At 39.7% G+C, this 14524-nt stretch overlaps 1 protein-coding gene across 2 annotated transcripts in view; it reads right to left on the bottom strand.

The window, feature by feature from the left end:
• Positions 1 to 450: 450 nt before the first annotated feature.
• LOC121323963 (disintegrin and metalloproteinase domain-containing protein 19-like) overlaps positions 451 to 14524 on the bottom strand; it is a 29360-nt gene continuing 15286 nt past the window's right edge. The window contains exons 6-22 of one of the 2 annotated variants that reach the window (XM_041265313.1): positions 12948 to 13140; positions 12201 to 12266; positions 11969 to 12040; positions 11669 to 11835; positions 11453 to 11537; positions 10510 to 10649; positions 9967 to 10144; positions 9150 to 9239; positions 8501 to 8696; positions 8290 to 8398; positions 5829 to 6030; positions 5568 to 5645; positions 4799 to 4907; positions 4537 to 4675; positions 4076 to 4169; positions 3064 to 3306; positions 451 to 2176 (exon numbers count right to left, since the gene is read on the bottom strand). In XM_041265313.1, the coding sequence (XP_041121247.1) occupies positions 2168 to 2176; positions 3064 to 3306; positions 4076 to 4169; positions 4537 to 4675; positions 4799 to 4907; positions 5568 to 5645; positions 5829 to 6030; positions 8290 to 8398; positions 8501 to 8696; positions 9150 to 9239; positions 9967 to 10144; positions 10510 to 10649; positions 11453 to 11537; positions 11669 to 11835; positions 11969 to 12040; positions 12201 to 12266; positions 12948 to 13140 (2170 nt within the window). In that variant the 3' untranslated portion in view covers positions 451 to 2167. Of the gene's footprint in view, positions 2177 to 3063; positions 3307 to 4075; positions 4170 to 4536; positions 4676 to 4798; positions 4908 to 5567; positions 5646 to 5828; positions 6031 to 8289; positions 8399 to 8500; positions 8697 to 9149; positions 9240 to 9966; positions 10145 to 10509; positions 10650 to 11452; positions 11538 to 11668; positions 11836 to 11968; positions 12041 to 12200; positions 12267 to 12947; positions 13141 to 14524 lie in introns of those variants that run through there. The other variant, XM_041265314.1, reaches the window with a different exon arrangement.

Here is a 14524-nt window from a genome sequence, read left to right on the forward strand (position 1 = left end):
ATAACGAGAAAGCAGACCTTAATTCCAGACCAGATCCTTTTCCACATGGAGTACAGTAAGCTGCTCATTTAGGATTTGTGTTTAGGTCCAGAACTCCAAGACTTTCATGGCCGTGGATCTTTTTTTTTCCCCCCAATTTATAATCTAGCCTTGACCCATATGTATACCTACATTTGAGTCTTGCATTCATGGTTACAATTCTAAATAAACCTCACTGACCCAGTTGTAGGCCTTACTATTAGAGGAAAGGGCCACAATCCCACAAACCACTTGAGGCATCTTGTGGCGTATATGCAAAGCTGTCATTGAAGAGGGCGAGGTTGTGATCATTTGGCTGGTCAGTGTAAAATTGAATGTCAAGTGAGTAGCCAGGAAAGTAGGAAAACGGTGAAACAAAAAAACAAAACAAAACAAAACATTACGAAAATTGCATTTTATTTGGAAATAAACGGAAGGCACAATGCATTACACAGTTTGTATTTAGATAGTTAAAGAGAATTTGAATAAATCAATAATACCAAAAAATAATCTTCAAATACATGATCATAATGACAAAAATATATACAGTACATTTCCCTGAAGTGTTTTTTATTTGAAACACAAAAGTACAACATCGTGGTGAAATGACTGATGACTAACGTGTCAAGTATTCCATTTTTCTGATACACTTTTTAAAATATCCTCAGCTGCAGATGCCACAACACTTTACTAGTGCTGGATTTGAAAAATGTACCGTTGTGTGAGTTACGACTTTAGACTGCAGCATCTGATTAGGTTAAGATCAGAATGTTTTAAAACATTTAAAAGTTTTGGAACATCTACAGAAGCTCTTATTTGAGCTGTGCCTCAATTCTTTGTATAGAACAGTCCTACAATACTATCACACAGCAAGTTCAGCAGCACAGGTTAGCTAACCTGGCCACATATTACACATGAAGGTGAAAAAGGTGAAATACTTTTCATATTGATGCCAGTAATCACACTTTCTTTAAAAAAAACAAAAAAACAAAAATATAATAATATCATTTGTCTGACACGTGTGTTGACATGAGACCAAAAAAAAAAGAAAAAGTAAAATAGGAAAAAAGTTGGTATTGCAATAAACTTGATACAATTTGCTGTTGGGTAGGGATGGGCATCATTAAGCATTAAGCATGCAAGTAAAAAGATAAGGAACAGACTGATAAACAGTATATTTCTACCCATAACCTGACTGGGCAAGGGCATTTCTCCCTTGTTTGAACAATGAATGGGACTTCACAATATAAACAATTCTTAGGAACGCAGCAGTGCATTGTGAGATAATAAAGCAGCCCAACTTCAGAAATCTGGAAAGCTAACCCTAATTAAATATTTTAACCTGATACTCAGTTTCAAGATTTAAGTTTAGAGATCAAGTTCAGGTCTGACAAAACACTTCATACTATTAATAAAACACATTCCCAACTATCCTAAACAGTAAACAAAGCACTCTTAAATTAGCATTCCCTCCTTCTTTATGTATATTCATTTATGTTCTTCTTTACAGAAATTGAAACTATTAAAATTGTATTTGACTGCTGCACAAATGTACATGGTTTGTCAGACAACCCTGTAAGTCTGATAGAAATATTTAAAGGGTAATTAGCTTCAAACACAATTTAAAAAGTCAGATATTACCTTAAGAGTTTTCAATGGGTGATTTAAAGTTATGGATGTACAGTTATATGTTAATCAGTGCTAGCTTGGCCTTTCCATTCCTGGTCTTTTTTCCAACCCTATTTTAAACTGATAATTCAAGCAATGAAACCTTCATCCAGACCCTGAAGCAGTTCATTATCTAAGCTTACCTGTTAAACCTGGAGTGGAATTGCCCTCCAGGACCATGATTGGACACACCCCTGATTCCCACTCTATATTGCCAGCAATACAAAAGTAGGTCTCGATGTTTATTCGATGCCACAACCTGGCTGGTCTTTGCCACTGGAACTGAAGAATGGCTTCTGAACTCAGACGAATGCAATTTCAACACAGACAAAACTACTTGCAATAAGAAGGAAACATGAAAAATGGGAAGGGGGCAGTAACATAATCTTTCTATTGATTCAAAATATAACTTATTTCACGTCATTTCACAGAATCTTTCAAAGTCTTCCAAAGTATTTTTCCTCATCTTGTGTCAACTTCTTTATGAAATCTGTATTGCAAAAGAAAAAGGACTGTTACCATAAAACAACAAAAAAGTTACATTTCACTTTTTTTCTGTAAAAACAGCTGGTACAACATAGTGTAACTATTAACCAACCTCCTCTGCAACACTGCCTCCAGTGGATTGAGGAATACATCAGATAACAGTGATACCAGGTATCAATTTCATAGAGACGCTTAATTAACTTTTTAAAACTGGAATTATCACGTAATTTGTGTATTAGTGCATATTATTATGCTAAACTATAAGATTAACTTTTACTAGCGTCGATGTTCACAGCCTGCTTGGATGTTACTGGTATTCGCCTATGATTACCTGCTGTTCTGGATCTGACCAGCAGGTAGCATCAATCAATTAGACTTGTTTTCAGCTCTTGAACAGTTGCATATTTCGAGTTAGCTGTAACATTTGATAAGTAACTTGAACTAAATCTGTTCAAGAGCTGAAAACAAGTAAAAAGGTCTAATTAAGTAAATTATTAGTTCAACTAATGGTCTAGTTAAGCAATTGAGAGCTTGGTTGGAGTGAAAACCAGCAGCCACAGGGGGTCTCCAGGACGGAGTTTGAGAACCCTTGCTTTAAGATGATAAGAACTCTCTAGGATCACAGCACACCTATGTATCCCATGTATACAATAAGAAAATACAGTACTTAAAACCAATTTCAGAAACAACATCTGTGTCAATGCTCACATAAATGTGCCAGGTTACTGGATTTTGATATTGGGAGAGCACCCTAAGTGAAGATTAACCCTCAAGTGTTGTTTCTGAATTTCAGATGCTGATCGAATTATCTACCTAATAGTTCCAAAAGGATGTGGCTCAGAATTCAGCATGAGATTTGACCTCACTGTGCTTAGCTGCCACCTCTCTTACCTTGGGAGGTCTAACCACCGGACAGGGAGGCGGCAGTCTGCTGGGCGGAGCCTGTCTCTGTCTTGTGTCTGTCAGGGGCGGGGCTCTGGGAGGCATAAGTGGTTTGACTGCGGATTGCTGGGGCACTGGGTTCTTCAGAGCCGGCTTAGCTAATGAAGAAGGCACTTTTGGGGGACTGCAGGATGGCCTCGAAATGGGCAACCTCCCCTTTGGAGGGAAAGGAGAACTGTAGGGAAGGCTGCACTGTGAAGAATAAGAATAGGGTTTTAGCTTGCATGGGGAAGGACATAATGTCAACCACATGCACTGGTTGTGGAAACAGACTGGGCAGAGTGCCATATTGGAGTATTAAGAGATCTCAAACCAAAAGAAGGGCATGAGAAATCATTTTTCTCACTTGAAAACATTACGATGTAGGAATCACAATTACAACTGTTTAAAGTAAAACACATAGATAAATGGGAGGCAATAGGACATTTCTTTGCAACAGCTTTTATATATAATATCCAGTTTAAAAAAAATGAAACTGAGATTATATGAGGTTTAAAAAAGTGCATTTGTTAAGAACTGTGTCTCTGTGTCTCATTAGAATTCTAAGACTCTTGACTCTTCTGCTTGACAAAAGCACTCTGTACTGCTGGAATAAATGAGGCGGCTCCCATCTCCACTTCCTAAGGCTGACATGACCTATTTTACATGTGATCCTTCACCAACAACAGCTTGTACAGGCCATGTCCTTTCTACAACTTCAGACCACATATGAAAGGTAAAAGGCCAGTGCTTTTCGGACAGCCCGTTAATCAACTAGGCTACTCCACTCCCTCAGATCCGCTGTTCTTTTGAAAAGGATGGTGTTCATCACAGTTTGTGTCAGAGGTTATTTATTTAGGATTTTACTGCGTTATGAATTCTCATTTAGTTGTTGTATTTTTAACCCGCAGTAATAGCAATCGCTGCCCATGTCTACTCTGTGACTGACTGTAGAAGTTGAGTAACTAAGTGGCTTACTTACCCCCTTGTCATTGTCGTCTTGTGTTTTCAGTTTGAAAGTGGGGTTAGAGTGGCCAGTGACAACAGTTTTTGGATCAGACCTGGCAGCAGCATTGCTGGCGGAAGAAAGATAAGGTTTTTTAAGCCTACAACAGTATCGAATGCATTTCAATAACTGCAGTCTTTCACTCACACTTTAATTTGCCATTTAGTTAAAAAAACAGGGGTAGCTAAACCGCAGTAACATAATTACAGCTTAACTGCAGGAGACAGTAAAGCAACTTAGTAAGAGTGTAAAATATCACAGCACTGTATTCTTCCCTTTATGTATACTTTCATTCTTCTTGGGTTTACAAAGTCACCAGGGTGTGACGGTAAGTTTGATATTTCATATCCATAACAAGCTACTCTTCAATGCCATTTAAATGACACAGCATTATTTGCCTTTCTTTTTTTCTAGGATTACTGCTCTTCTTCAGTTACCTTAATTCCTTTGGTTTGGGTAGGGGAGTAGGGGATTTCTTCTGCAGGCTGTCCCTGTGTTTGTAGCAGCAGTACAGGCTGATCCCCAGCACACACAGGCACAGCAGCACAAGAGGTGTGAGTAACAGCAGCAAATCACCTGTGAAAATGAGGAGACAACGACAACAAGTTCCAAAGGCACTTCACTTCCCTGCCCTTTACTGTTAGTAGAATAACTAAATGCCCAGTTTCTATGGGTGAGATAATAGTAAAGAGTGCGTACTTTGTGAAGACATAGGGCCGCTGTCCACACTGCCGCCCAGCCCCGGTTTGTCACAGAACGGAGGGGACCAGTCTGCCTCACAGTGACAGTTGTGATTGTTGTTGCAAGACTAGAAAAATAAAAATAAAACAAGCAATTACCAAACTGCAAATGCACTGAGGTTTAAATACAGTGACATTCATCCCCAGCCTCAGGTAGAAATACAAAAAAAATGAGAGCTATCAGGATCATGGCAAATAGATTACGTAACCATGGGAATAGGTAGACAGAAAGGCATGTTCCTTAAAATGTCCCCTGTTCTAAGCTTGTAGTAAATAATGTCAGAAATTTTAACCCTAACTCACTCAGCTGTCAGTGTCGTGTGCAGCAACGCAACACAGACGCTCACCGTTACAATATCTTGTCTTTAACTCAGGATTTGCATATCACAGGAGAGTAAAAGTGAATAAACTATGTTTCCCTTATATGAGAAGTGGGTAAACGCTATATTGCCCAAATTAAGTGTGTCTAAATGCCGTTGATCTGTGTATACCCTCAAATACACCACTGGTGTTCTGAGAAATGCCGATATGGCGTACCGTAGTATACCGGCCCATTTCAACCACTGTATATATACATATATAAATGTAAGCAAAGACAGAAAAACAGATTCTAAAAAGTCAATAACTTGGTGATTCATTGGTGAAATAAAGTCAGATTTATAAGGATCTCAATGAAATAACAGTTTTGGCTCCAGCCACCAGCTGGGTGAAATAAAAAAACACAGTACCCCGTGCCCGCTGCACTTCTTGTCACATTCACCAGCTTTGAGAAAGGAGGAGTTACGGCATTCCCCTTCGAAGCATATCTGTGAAAAAGACAGGACACCTCTTTAACTGAGTGATTCACTTAGGTCTGTAGCTCAAGCAGAGATGCAACACCATCAGACCTGGCGGATCAAACTAATTATACAGTGTGACTTTGAATCCCTATGAGACAGAGCTATTTAAATTCCCACTTGGTTTAAACATAACTACTCATAAGGCCCTACCTTGTTTTCCCCACACTTTGTTCCAGTCATGACTAGCCCTGGGTCCAGCGTGTCTCCGTCCTGTTCTGATCGGTACACGTGGGTCCCTTTGCACTTGATTCTCTGTCCATTGAGGGTGACCGTGGTATCTATGGAAACGGCATTGGTTTCCACCGGCTTAGTAGCCGAGGTCTGGCACTGGATCTTCCCACATTTTGCATGCCTTAGAAGAGATAAACACATTTTCTTTTGAGTTTGAAGAAACAGACTTCTTCTCTGTTGTAGAGGTACAAAAGCCTGTCCAATGCAACACACAAGCAGTCTAAACATTTCCCCAGAAATTGGAATTATTAGTAAGAGAAGTTCAAATAGATTCTGAAAACCGTTTATACCGGGATGTTTTAAATTGTTTACTTTTGGTCAAATCTACGTTTAATGGAAGAGGGTGATCACACAAGTGTTATGATGTTGCAGCATCACCTGGTAAACCTTTCCATTGATCTAAATTTACTTTTACACACTTGGCTTCCATCCACATAACAGTAAATTATTATATGGTTCATGTAGCTTTATCCTGTATATATATATATATATATATATATATATATATATATATATATATATATATATATATATATATATATACAGCTCTGGAAAAAATTAAGAGACCACTGCAAAATTATCAGTTTCTCTGGTTTTACTATTTATAGGTATGTGTTTGGGTAAAATGAACATTTTTGTTTTATTCTATAAACTACTGACAACATTTCTCCCAAATTCCAAATAAAAATATTGTCATTTAGAGCATTTATTTGCAGAAAATGACAACTAGTCAAAATAACAAAAAAGATGCAGTATTGTCAAACCTCGAATAATGCAAAGAAAATAGGTTCATATTCATTTTTAAACAACACAATACTAATGTTTTAACTTAGGAAGAGTTCAGAAATCAATATTTGGTGGAATAACCCTGATTTTCAATCACAGCTTTCATGCGTCTTGGCATGCTCTCCACCAGTCTTTCACACCGATGTTGGGTGACTTTAAGCCACTCCTGGCACAAAAATTCAAGCAGCTTGGCTTTGTTTGATGGCTTGCGACCATCCATCTTCCTCTTGATCACATTCCAGAGGTTTTCAATGGGGTTCCAGTCTGGAGATTGGGCTGGCCATGACAGGGTCTTGATCTGGTGGTCCTCCATCCACACCTTGATTGACCTGGCTGTGTGGCATGGAGCATTGTCCTGCTGGAAAAACCAATCCTCAGAGTTGGGGAACATTGTCAGAGCAGAAGGAAGCAAGTTTTCTTCCAGGACAACCTTGTACTTGGCTTGATTCATGCGTCTTTCACAAAGACAAATCTGCCCGATTCCAGCCTTGCTGAAGCACCCCCAGATGAGTCCAATTTTCAGCTTTGCTCAACACCTGGTCGTCTATTGGTTAGACGGAGACCTGGAGAGGCCTACAAGCCACAGTGTCTCGCACCCACTGTGAAATGTGGTGGAGGATCGGTGATGATCTGGGGGTGCTTCAGCAAGGCTGGAATCGGACAGCTTTGGCATGAATCAAGCCAAGTACAAGGTTGTCCTGGAAGAAAACTTGCTTCCTTCTGCTCTGACAATGTTCCCCAACTCTGAGGATTGGTTTTTCCAGCAGGACAATGCTCCATGCCACACAGCCAGGTCAATCAATTACTCCACTCGCAGCCACAGAACTCTGTAGCTCCTTCAAAGTGATTGTTGGTCTCTCTGTGGCTTCTCTCACAAGTCTCCTTCTTGTTTGAGCGCTGAGTTTTGAGGGATGGCCTTTTCTTGGCAGTGCCTGGGTGGTGTGATGCAGCTTCCACTTCCTGATTATTGATCCAACTGTGCTCACTGGGATATCCAAACACTTGGATATTATTTTGTACCCTTTCCCTAATCTATGCATTTGTATTACTTTATCTCTAACTTCTGTAGAATGCTCTTTGGTCTTCATTTTCCTTCAGATTCACAGCCTTACCAATGATCCTTCAACAGTGGGGTTTTTATCTAGAAAATGTGACAGCAACTTTAATGGTTCACAGGTGGAGACCAATGGTAAGGTAATTGTGTCCTTGTTTGGGCAATTTCTTTCATCGGTGCAAACTGGGAGCTTCCGCAGCACAGGGGTTGAATACTTATGCAAACAAGATATTTCAGTTTTGTATTTTTCTTAAAAATATTTCCCAACATAAAACCAATGTCACCTTACAATAATTGATTCTGAGTTTCAGTGTTTAAAAATAAAATATCAAACAGAATGAAATTTAAATGTACCATTTGTTCAATTCAGTAATATAAGAGAATTGGTCAGGGGTCTGAATACTTTTGCAAGCCACTGTATATATATATATAATTTTTTATTTTACATATCTCTGTTGTGGTTCATATATTACAAGAGACTTAAACACAATTTCAAATCCCTGTTAGCTTTCCTTCCGAAAGACCTATTTGACCTCTCACCTTGTCTCACACTTCCTGTATTTGCCATACATGTCTTTCCCACAATTCCCGTAGGTGTCACCAGCCTCATTAACACGCTGAAAGCAGGCGTCCGGGGCGGGCTTAGCTCCTGAGTGACACAAAGTGTAAATATTAACACAACATGTCAGTCCAAATGGCAATGCATTGGACCCTTCCTATATGTAAAGAAACACAAGAGTCCTGTTCTTACCGTGGCCCCAGAGCGACAGGCACTGCTGCTCCAAAGTCAGACACATGCCGTTGTAGCAGTAAGCCCCGCCCCCCTGACAGGGATTGCCGTCCATGAGGTAGAAATTGGCAGGACAGGATTCTGACTTCCCATCACAATATTCTGGGAGGTCACATGACCCAGACGGCTTCCTGCACAAGTTTCCTGGGCTCTTCAGCTGAAGGGGCATAAATCAAACGCTACTGTAGCCTGCTATTAATTACAATGGAATTACACACCACAGTCACATAGCTACTTCACTGTAACGCCACACCTGCAACTACAAAAAAAAACATTCGGTTAAACCATCTCTTAATGCAGTAATTGCTTGTTATGGGAATCTGTGGGTTAATATACATTGATAATGATTATTTACATTGCCTGATTATTAGTAATTGTTAATATGTCTGAACACAATTTTTCAGTCTAAAAATGTTTTGCAATGCTTTTTCATTTTGGTCAGACAGTCCCCTTATCATTTTGTAAACATTTCATGGTGGTTTATTTAAACTTATTCTTTAACTATCACAGCGGAAATGTGCAGTGTCTAGTTAGTTATCCATGACCAACTGATTACTGGGTAATTCTTAAAAAGCTGCTGATTACACGGTTTAGGAAGAGAGCAGCACACCTTGCAGTTGTCACAGCATACTCCGTGAGCACACTCTGCTCCCACCTTCAGCGTACAGTTATTGGCATTGCAGCAGGGGCTGGAGCACTCCTGTGAGACAGAGAACACCATTACAATGGTTCAAAGGGAACAGATTCACTAGGAACATTCAACTATCTACAAAAAGCATTGGAATTAATTTCACTGGGCATGGCTTTCTTTTTTTTTTTTGTACCAGTGCAAACACTACTCAGAATGTGCAATCTACTTATTTGCTGGTGTGTTTCAAGACTCAAGTCTTACTGATCAATGTATAAGAATGAATGGATATGTTTTTAAAAGTGTTCTGGATACATATGTTGTGTATAGACTGGTGTACAACTGGTGCAAGAGAATGCTCTTAGGAAAAGCATGTAACAGTTCATGAATATTCAAAAATTGCTCTGTTCTTGAACTCGAGCTGAACTATGGAACTACAGCACTGGAATACCAGTATTTCCTTAGATATACAAGCTTGCTTGTTTCAGAACAGTTCAATACAGAACACATTTTCAAATCAAAATACAATTTCTCCAGGGTACTGTACATACACACTGATATTCCAATAACATTTTACTACTTACACTATAACAGGGAGAGTATTAAGGTCAGAAAGGTAACTAGAAATGTGACTTCTGGTAAGATAGCCTTCTATTTGGAAGTCATGTTAATGCCTTGTACACTCGCCAAGCACTGTGGTTAAACACAACCATTGGAATTATTGTCAAACTGTTTCATTTCATCCTCACTGCTGATGCTATATCTCAGTGCCATTATTCTGTTGAAACATCTCACACACGTTCACTTCTCCACAGTCACACTCCTCGCCCTCCTCCAGGTATCCGTTCCCACACCGCTGCCCTCCGTACATAGCCTTCGTGTCGGGCATGTCGAAGAGGCACTTCCCTCCTCCCGTTCCCAGGTACTTCTGCAGCTCCTTCTCATTGCACCTGTTAAAAACCTTTGGGAATGGATGGCTACAGGCGGAAACAAATACAGAGTTGGTTGGAGATACAATATCTCTGCCTGGGGAAGAAGTCTACAAGTATGTGTGGGTTGGTAGGGACTTGGAGGCAATTAAGAGCCCCCAGAGCGCACATCTGAAATGCTCTATGAAAGGTAAGTGATGAAAGCTGGCCTACTGCACAGGTTAATTCTCTGTGACTTAAAAGAAATGTGTATGGGTGGGGGTCAGTCTTTTACTATATCTTTATAGGATTGATTGTTAAAACCTCTGTTGAGTTTTACTTCCAAGTTTCTTTTTAGGACTACTGTTGACCGCTGTACCCCTGGGTTTTATAATGCTGTCGGACAGGTTCATGAAAGCTGGAAGATGTCTCACCCTATGGCTGCAGCCATGATACAGCCCCCATCCTCAGGGTTTGCTAAGCAGCAGCCGGTAGCATCATGGTTCATTCCGAAGTTGTGCCCCATCTCGTGGGCCATGGTGGCGGCGACTCCAATCGCATTGTCGGAGTGATCCTGGCCAGAAAGAAAACGAACAGGAAAAAAAAGAAAAACTGTTCATAAAAAAGTCTGGCTGTTATTTATAAATATCACGGGCCTGGGATTGTCTAAATTTGATCTAGGCATCAAAGAAGGGTTCTACTGCACTTGTGAATAACCTTGATATGACACTGTGGCAGTGCGATTGCCCTGCACAGTGGTAAATTAGTGTTGGTGTGGTTTATATGTGGGTGTGGTTTATTTATGGGTTTATTTTGTGTCGTTTTGGGACTTGATTAGTTTGATTGTATTATTGTTTACAGATGGGCGCTCGATTGAGACTTGCTGCCTGCTATGTTTGGTTGAGGGAAGGGCAGCAAGTGATTGGCTGTGCTGGTCCTCAATCAGCAAATGGGCAGGTCTCGACCGAGTGTCTGTCAGTTTAAAAGTATCCGCGGGAGATTGCTCGGGGCTGCTGCAAGGCCTGCCATTTTCATGGCACCTTTTGAGTTATAGTTTGGGGTATTGTGTTTTATTTTGCACTTTTTGTACAGTTTGCTGTATTTGTCCTCTGTGCGTTACCATCGCTGGTAATGTCACATGGCCGCCTTTATTTTACTTTCGTTTTATGTTTTTGTTAATAAATCCTGCGCGCCTGTGCCGGCGTTTCAACACCACGTCTGTCTCTCTGTATGCTTGAACAGCGGCGACCCACACGCGTGACTCAAGGAAGACCCTGTCACATACACATTCGAAGAACGCTGTAGCTCCATATTCCATTTGAACAGCTGTTATTAGCAGAAATATTTGTGTATGCTGTATGTATGAGAATGTCTTACTGAGTTGATGCCTCCAGACTGGTACTCTGAACACATGGCCATTAGAGGGGCCAGGCCAATGGTAGTGCCATGGAAAGCAACCCCACTGAAAAACAAACAGGAAGCCCATTAAAATGCCTAGTGACAAAGCCAAAACATTATTTTTTCAAAGTAAATACATTTTTAAACAGTTTCGTGAAAATCACCCTTCAGTATTAATAAATAACAGGCACTGACGTGATGAGCTGTGCATTGTCATTCTTCCTGTGGACGAGCTGCTTCCTTCTCCATGTCAGGAAGGACCCCAGTGTGCTGTAGGGGTTCTCAGAGATGCTGATCTGGTCTCTGTCCGTCCAGATCTCCAGGCCAATCAGGGCTATCCGGATATTGAGAGCTTTGTAAAACTAAATGGAAGAGAAATGGCCGCCGAATCATCTTCCTCATCAGATCATTTTAAACAAAGTGCCTCAGATGGAAGTTTGTGAAACATTCACGATAAAACCAGGAGCAACATGAAGCCCACTCTACTCCCCTCACCTTGTCTACATAGTTAGCAGCTTCCAGAATCTTCATCTTGGTCTTCTCATAATCAGAATTTAGCTTCTGATACTAAAGCAAAAAAAAAAAAAATATTCTGTGGATTTCAATCTCATCTATATATACTTGATAAAGTCATAGGTCTTCTTTCGTAGCTCCCAACTGAATTGATCTAATATGAAACCATTAGATACTATTATATTATTAATATACTTTTTTCTATTACTCTTACCTCAGCATTGTCCGCTACCACTAATAGCTCAACATATTTCATGTTCTTCATAACATCTCTCTTTTCCTGTTTAAAAAAAAAAAACAAAATTTGAAAAATAAAGGTGCAATTAAGATACTGTTGAGGAAAATTAAATATCAACAAAAGGACCTGTTTTGAATGTGAAGGCAAGAAAAAAAAAAACTGAAAATAATATCTTGTGATCTGCTTTACATTTTGAAATATGAAGATCCTGTTATCTTGGGATATTACATTATAATTATGCTGCAGCTTCCCTTCTATGCACTTTAAAGAAGTACCAAGGGACAAAACAAACAAAACACTGATAAAGATCATTTATATTTTTGACAACATTAGTAGTTTCAGTAAACATTACAGCACTTGACCCTATCTTTATCGCTGTGTTAGGTAATTACACTGTAGGCCTACTTCTCTAAATGCTCTGGCCACACAGATAGTGGCAGAATAATTAAGATGTAATTCCAATGACCGAGCCATGCTAATTTATTAATCCGAGAGAATTGTGAACTAACAAAAAAAATAAACAAACAACTTTAACTGATAACAGTGTCCCCTTGACACAGTGTATAGTGTTATCATTAAAGACTGACATCTGGCAAACTGTATTATCATAGCAGACATTTGAAATATAGAGACCTACAGAGATCTATCTTGTGATCTTGATGGACGAAAGGATTTAGTGTGAAAGGATTTAGTGTGCCTGGCAGTCCTGCTGCCTGAACCCACCCTGCGAGGCGAGGTCCTGCGTGTGAATCCAGTGATGTCCCGGGACGGGTCCCCCTCCTGCCCCTCATGCTTGTGTCCGCAGGTCCCCTTTCTCAAGTTCAGGTGCTCGGTGAGGTAGATCAGGTGCTGCTCCTCGCCCTCGTGAAGGGGCTCTATCAAGTAACTCAGGCTGCTGTTCACAGCTATCAGACCCCTGAAACAGCATCAGCAGCCACTGCACATCACCATAGGAGACTGTGGGGTCTATTCAATTGAACGGGTACAGATCAACTTTTAAATCAGTTTAAAACTTTCTAAAAACCTAAACCTCTCCAATACCTTGTTTCATTGTTTATTTCACACTCTGCTCGGATGTGCCAGTGGAAAAGGGGTATAAATGTGTGTGTGTGTCTTTTTTAGTGTCTTTAAAAACAAAATACCATGAGTGGTAATATTTTAGTGTTTAAATAGTGAGGCTATTTATATTCTCCACAGTTTAGATCAACTAAATAGACAGACCACAGTATGCTCGGAAACACTATGAGGGCAGTGTTTTGAACTGCAAACCACGCCAATGTGCGTCTGTAAATAAATGTTTCCATAGATCTATTAATAGCCGGTGTATATATATTTTTTGTGTTCGGGGCGAATGCTGTGTGAACACACAGGATGCTTTTAAAAGTTGGAAATGCTTTTTGTAATTAATCTTGTTGTTAATGGAACTGTCCTGATGATCATAAATACAGCATTTAATAAGTTAGCCATGCTAACTTATTGTACTGAGGGAATAGTGAACTGAAAAAAGATCTAATCAACTTATTGAATTATACTTTTATTTAACTGAAAACAGTGTCATCCCTAGTATAAAAAATAAAGATTGACATCTGACAAATTCAGTTGTCATAGTAGACACTGAAACACCAGTGCATTGCTACTGAAGTTTAACTGATGCTGCAGTCAGAATTTTATAATGTCCAAACCTGACAATGATTGGCTATAATCCCTATGCCAGAACACAGCTCAGAACTGTTTAGATAATTCAGCCAGGTTTTTTATTCTAGCATCTGAGGTAAATGTTTTCCACTATTGTACCAATGCAAACAAATGCTTTTTCTTTTATGTAATACAAGTTCTCCAGACTTTGTACAAATCAAATCCTCAAACACAGTTAACGGGCCCTTTCCTGCATATCTGAAGCATATTTTGAAGCGTTTGAGACCACAGATGTTACTTTTAAAGGTGCATTTTCATTTCCTGCTGTTGCGGCAGTGGACTTCTGGGTACTTAACAGGATAAACCTATATTCCAAACTCTATATGTTTATATTTCATAATTTCCAGTCTCCAGTGACCATACATTACAACATCATTCACAATATTGTCATTACATCTGGCTTTGCTGGCTATTAAGAGCATTTGGGTCCATTTACTAGACTCCAGCGCAAAGAAAGCAGCATGGAGGTAAGGGCTAGTAGGTATAGTAAGGTAATGCACTGCACATGCCTTAAATAAAAGCCACCACTCAGTTTGACCCAGACCACACTAGTACAGCTGAAAGGATATGCATCTGTACTAACATAAACAGTTCTACTGAAAACC

This window comes from Polyodon spathula, chromosome 12 (assembly GCF_017654505.1).
Source record: "Polyodon spathula isolate WHYD16114869_AA chromosome 12, ASM1765450v1, whole genome shotgun sequence".
NCBI classification, from domain to species: domain Eukaryota; kingdom Metazoa; phylum Chordata; class Actinopteri; order Acipenseriformes; family Polyodontidae; genus Polyodon; species Polyodon spathula.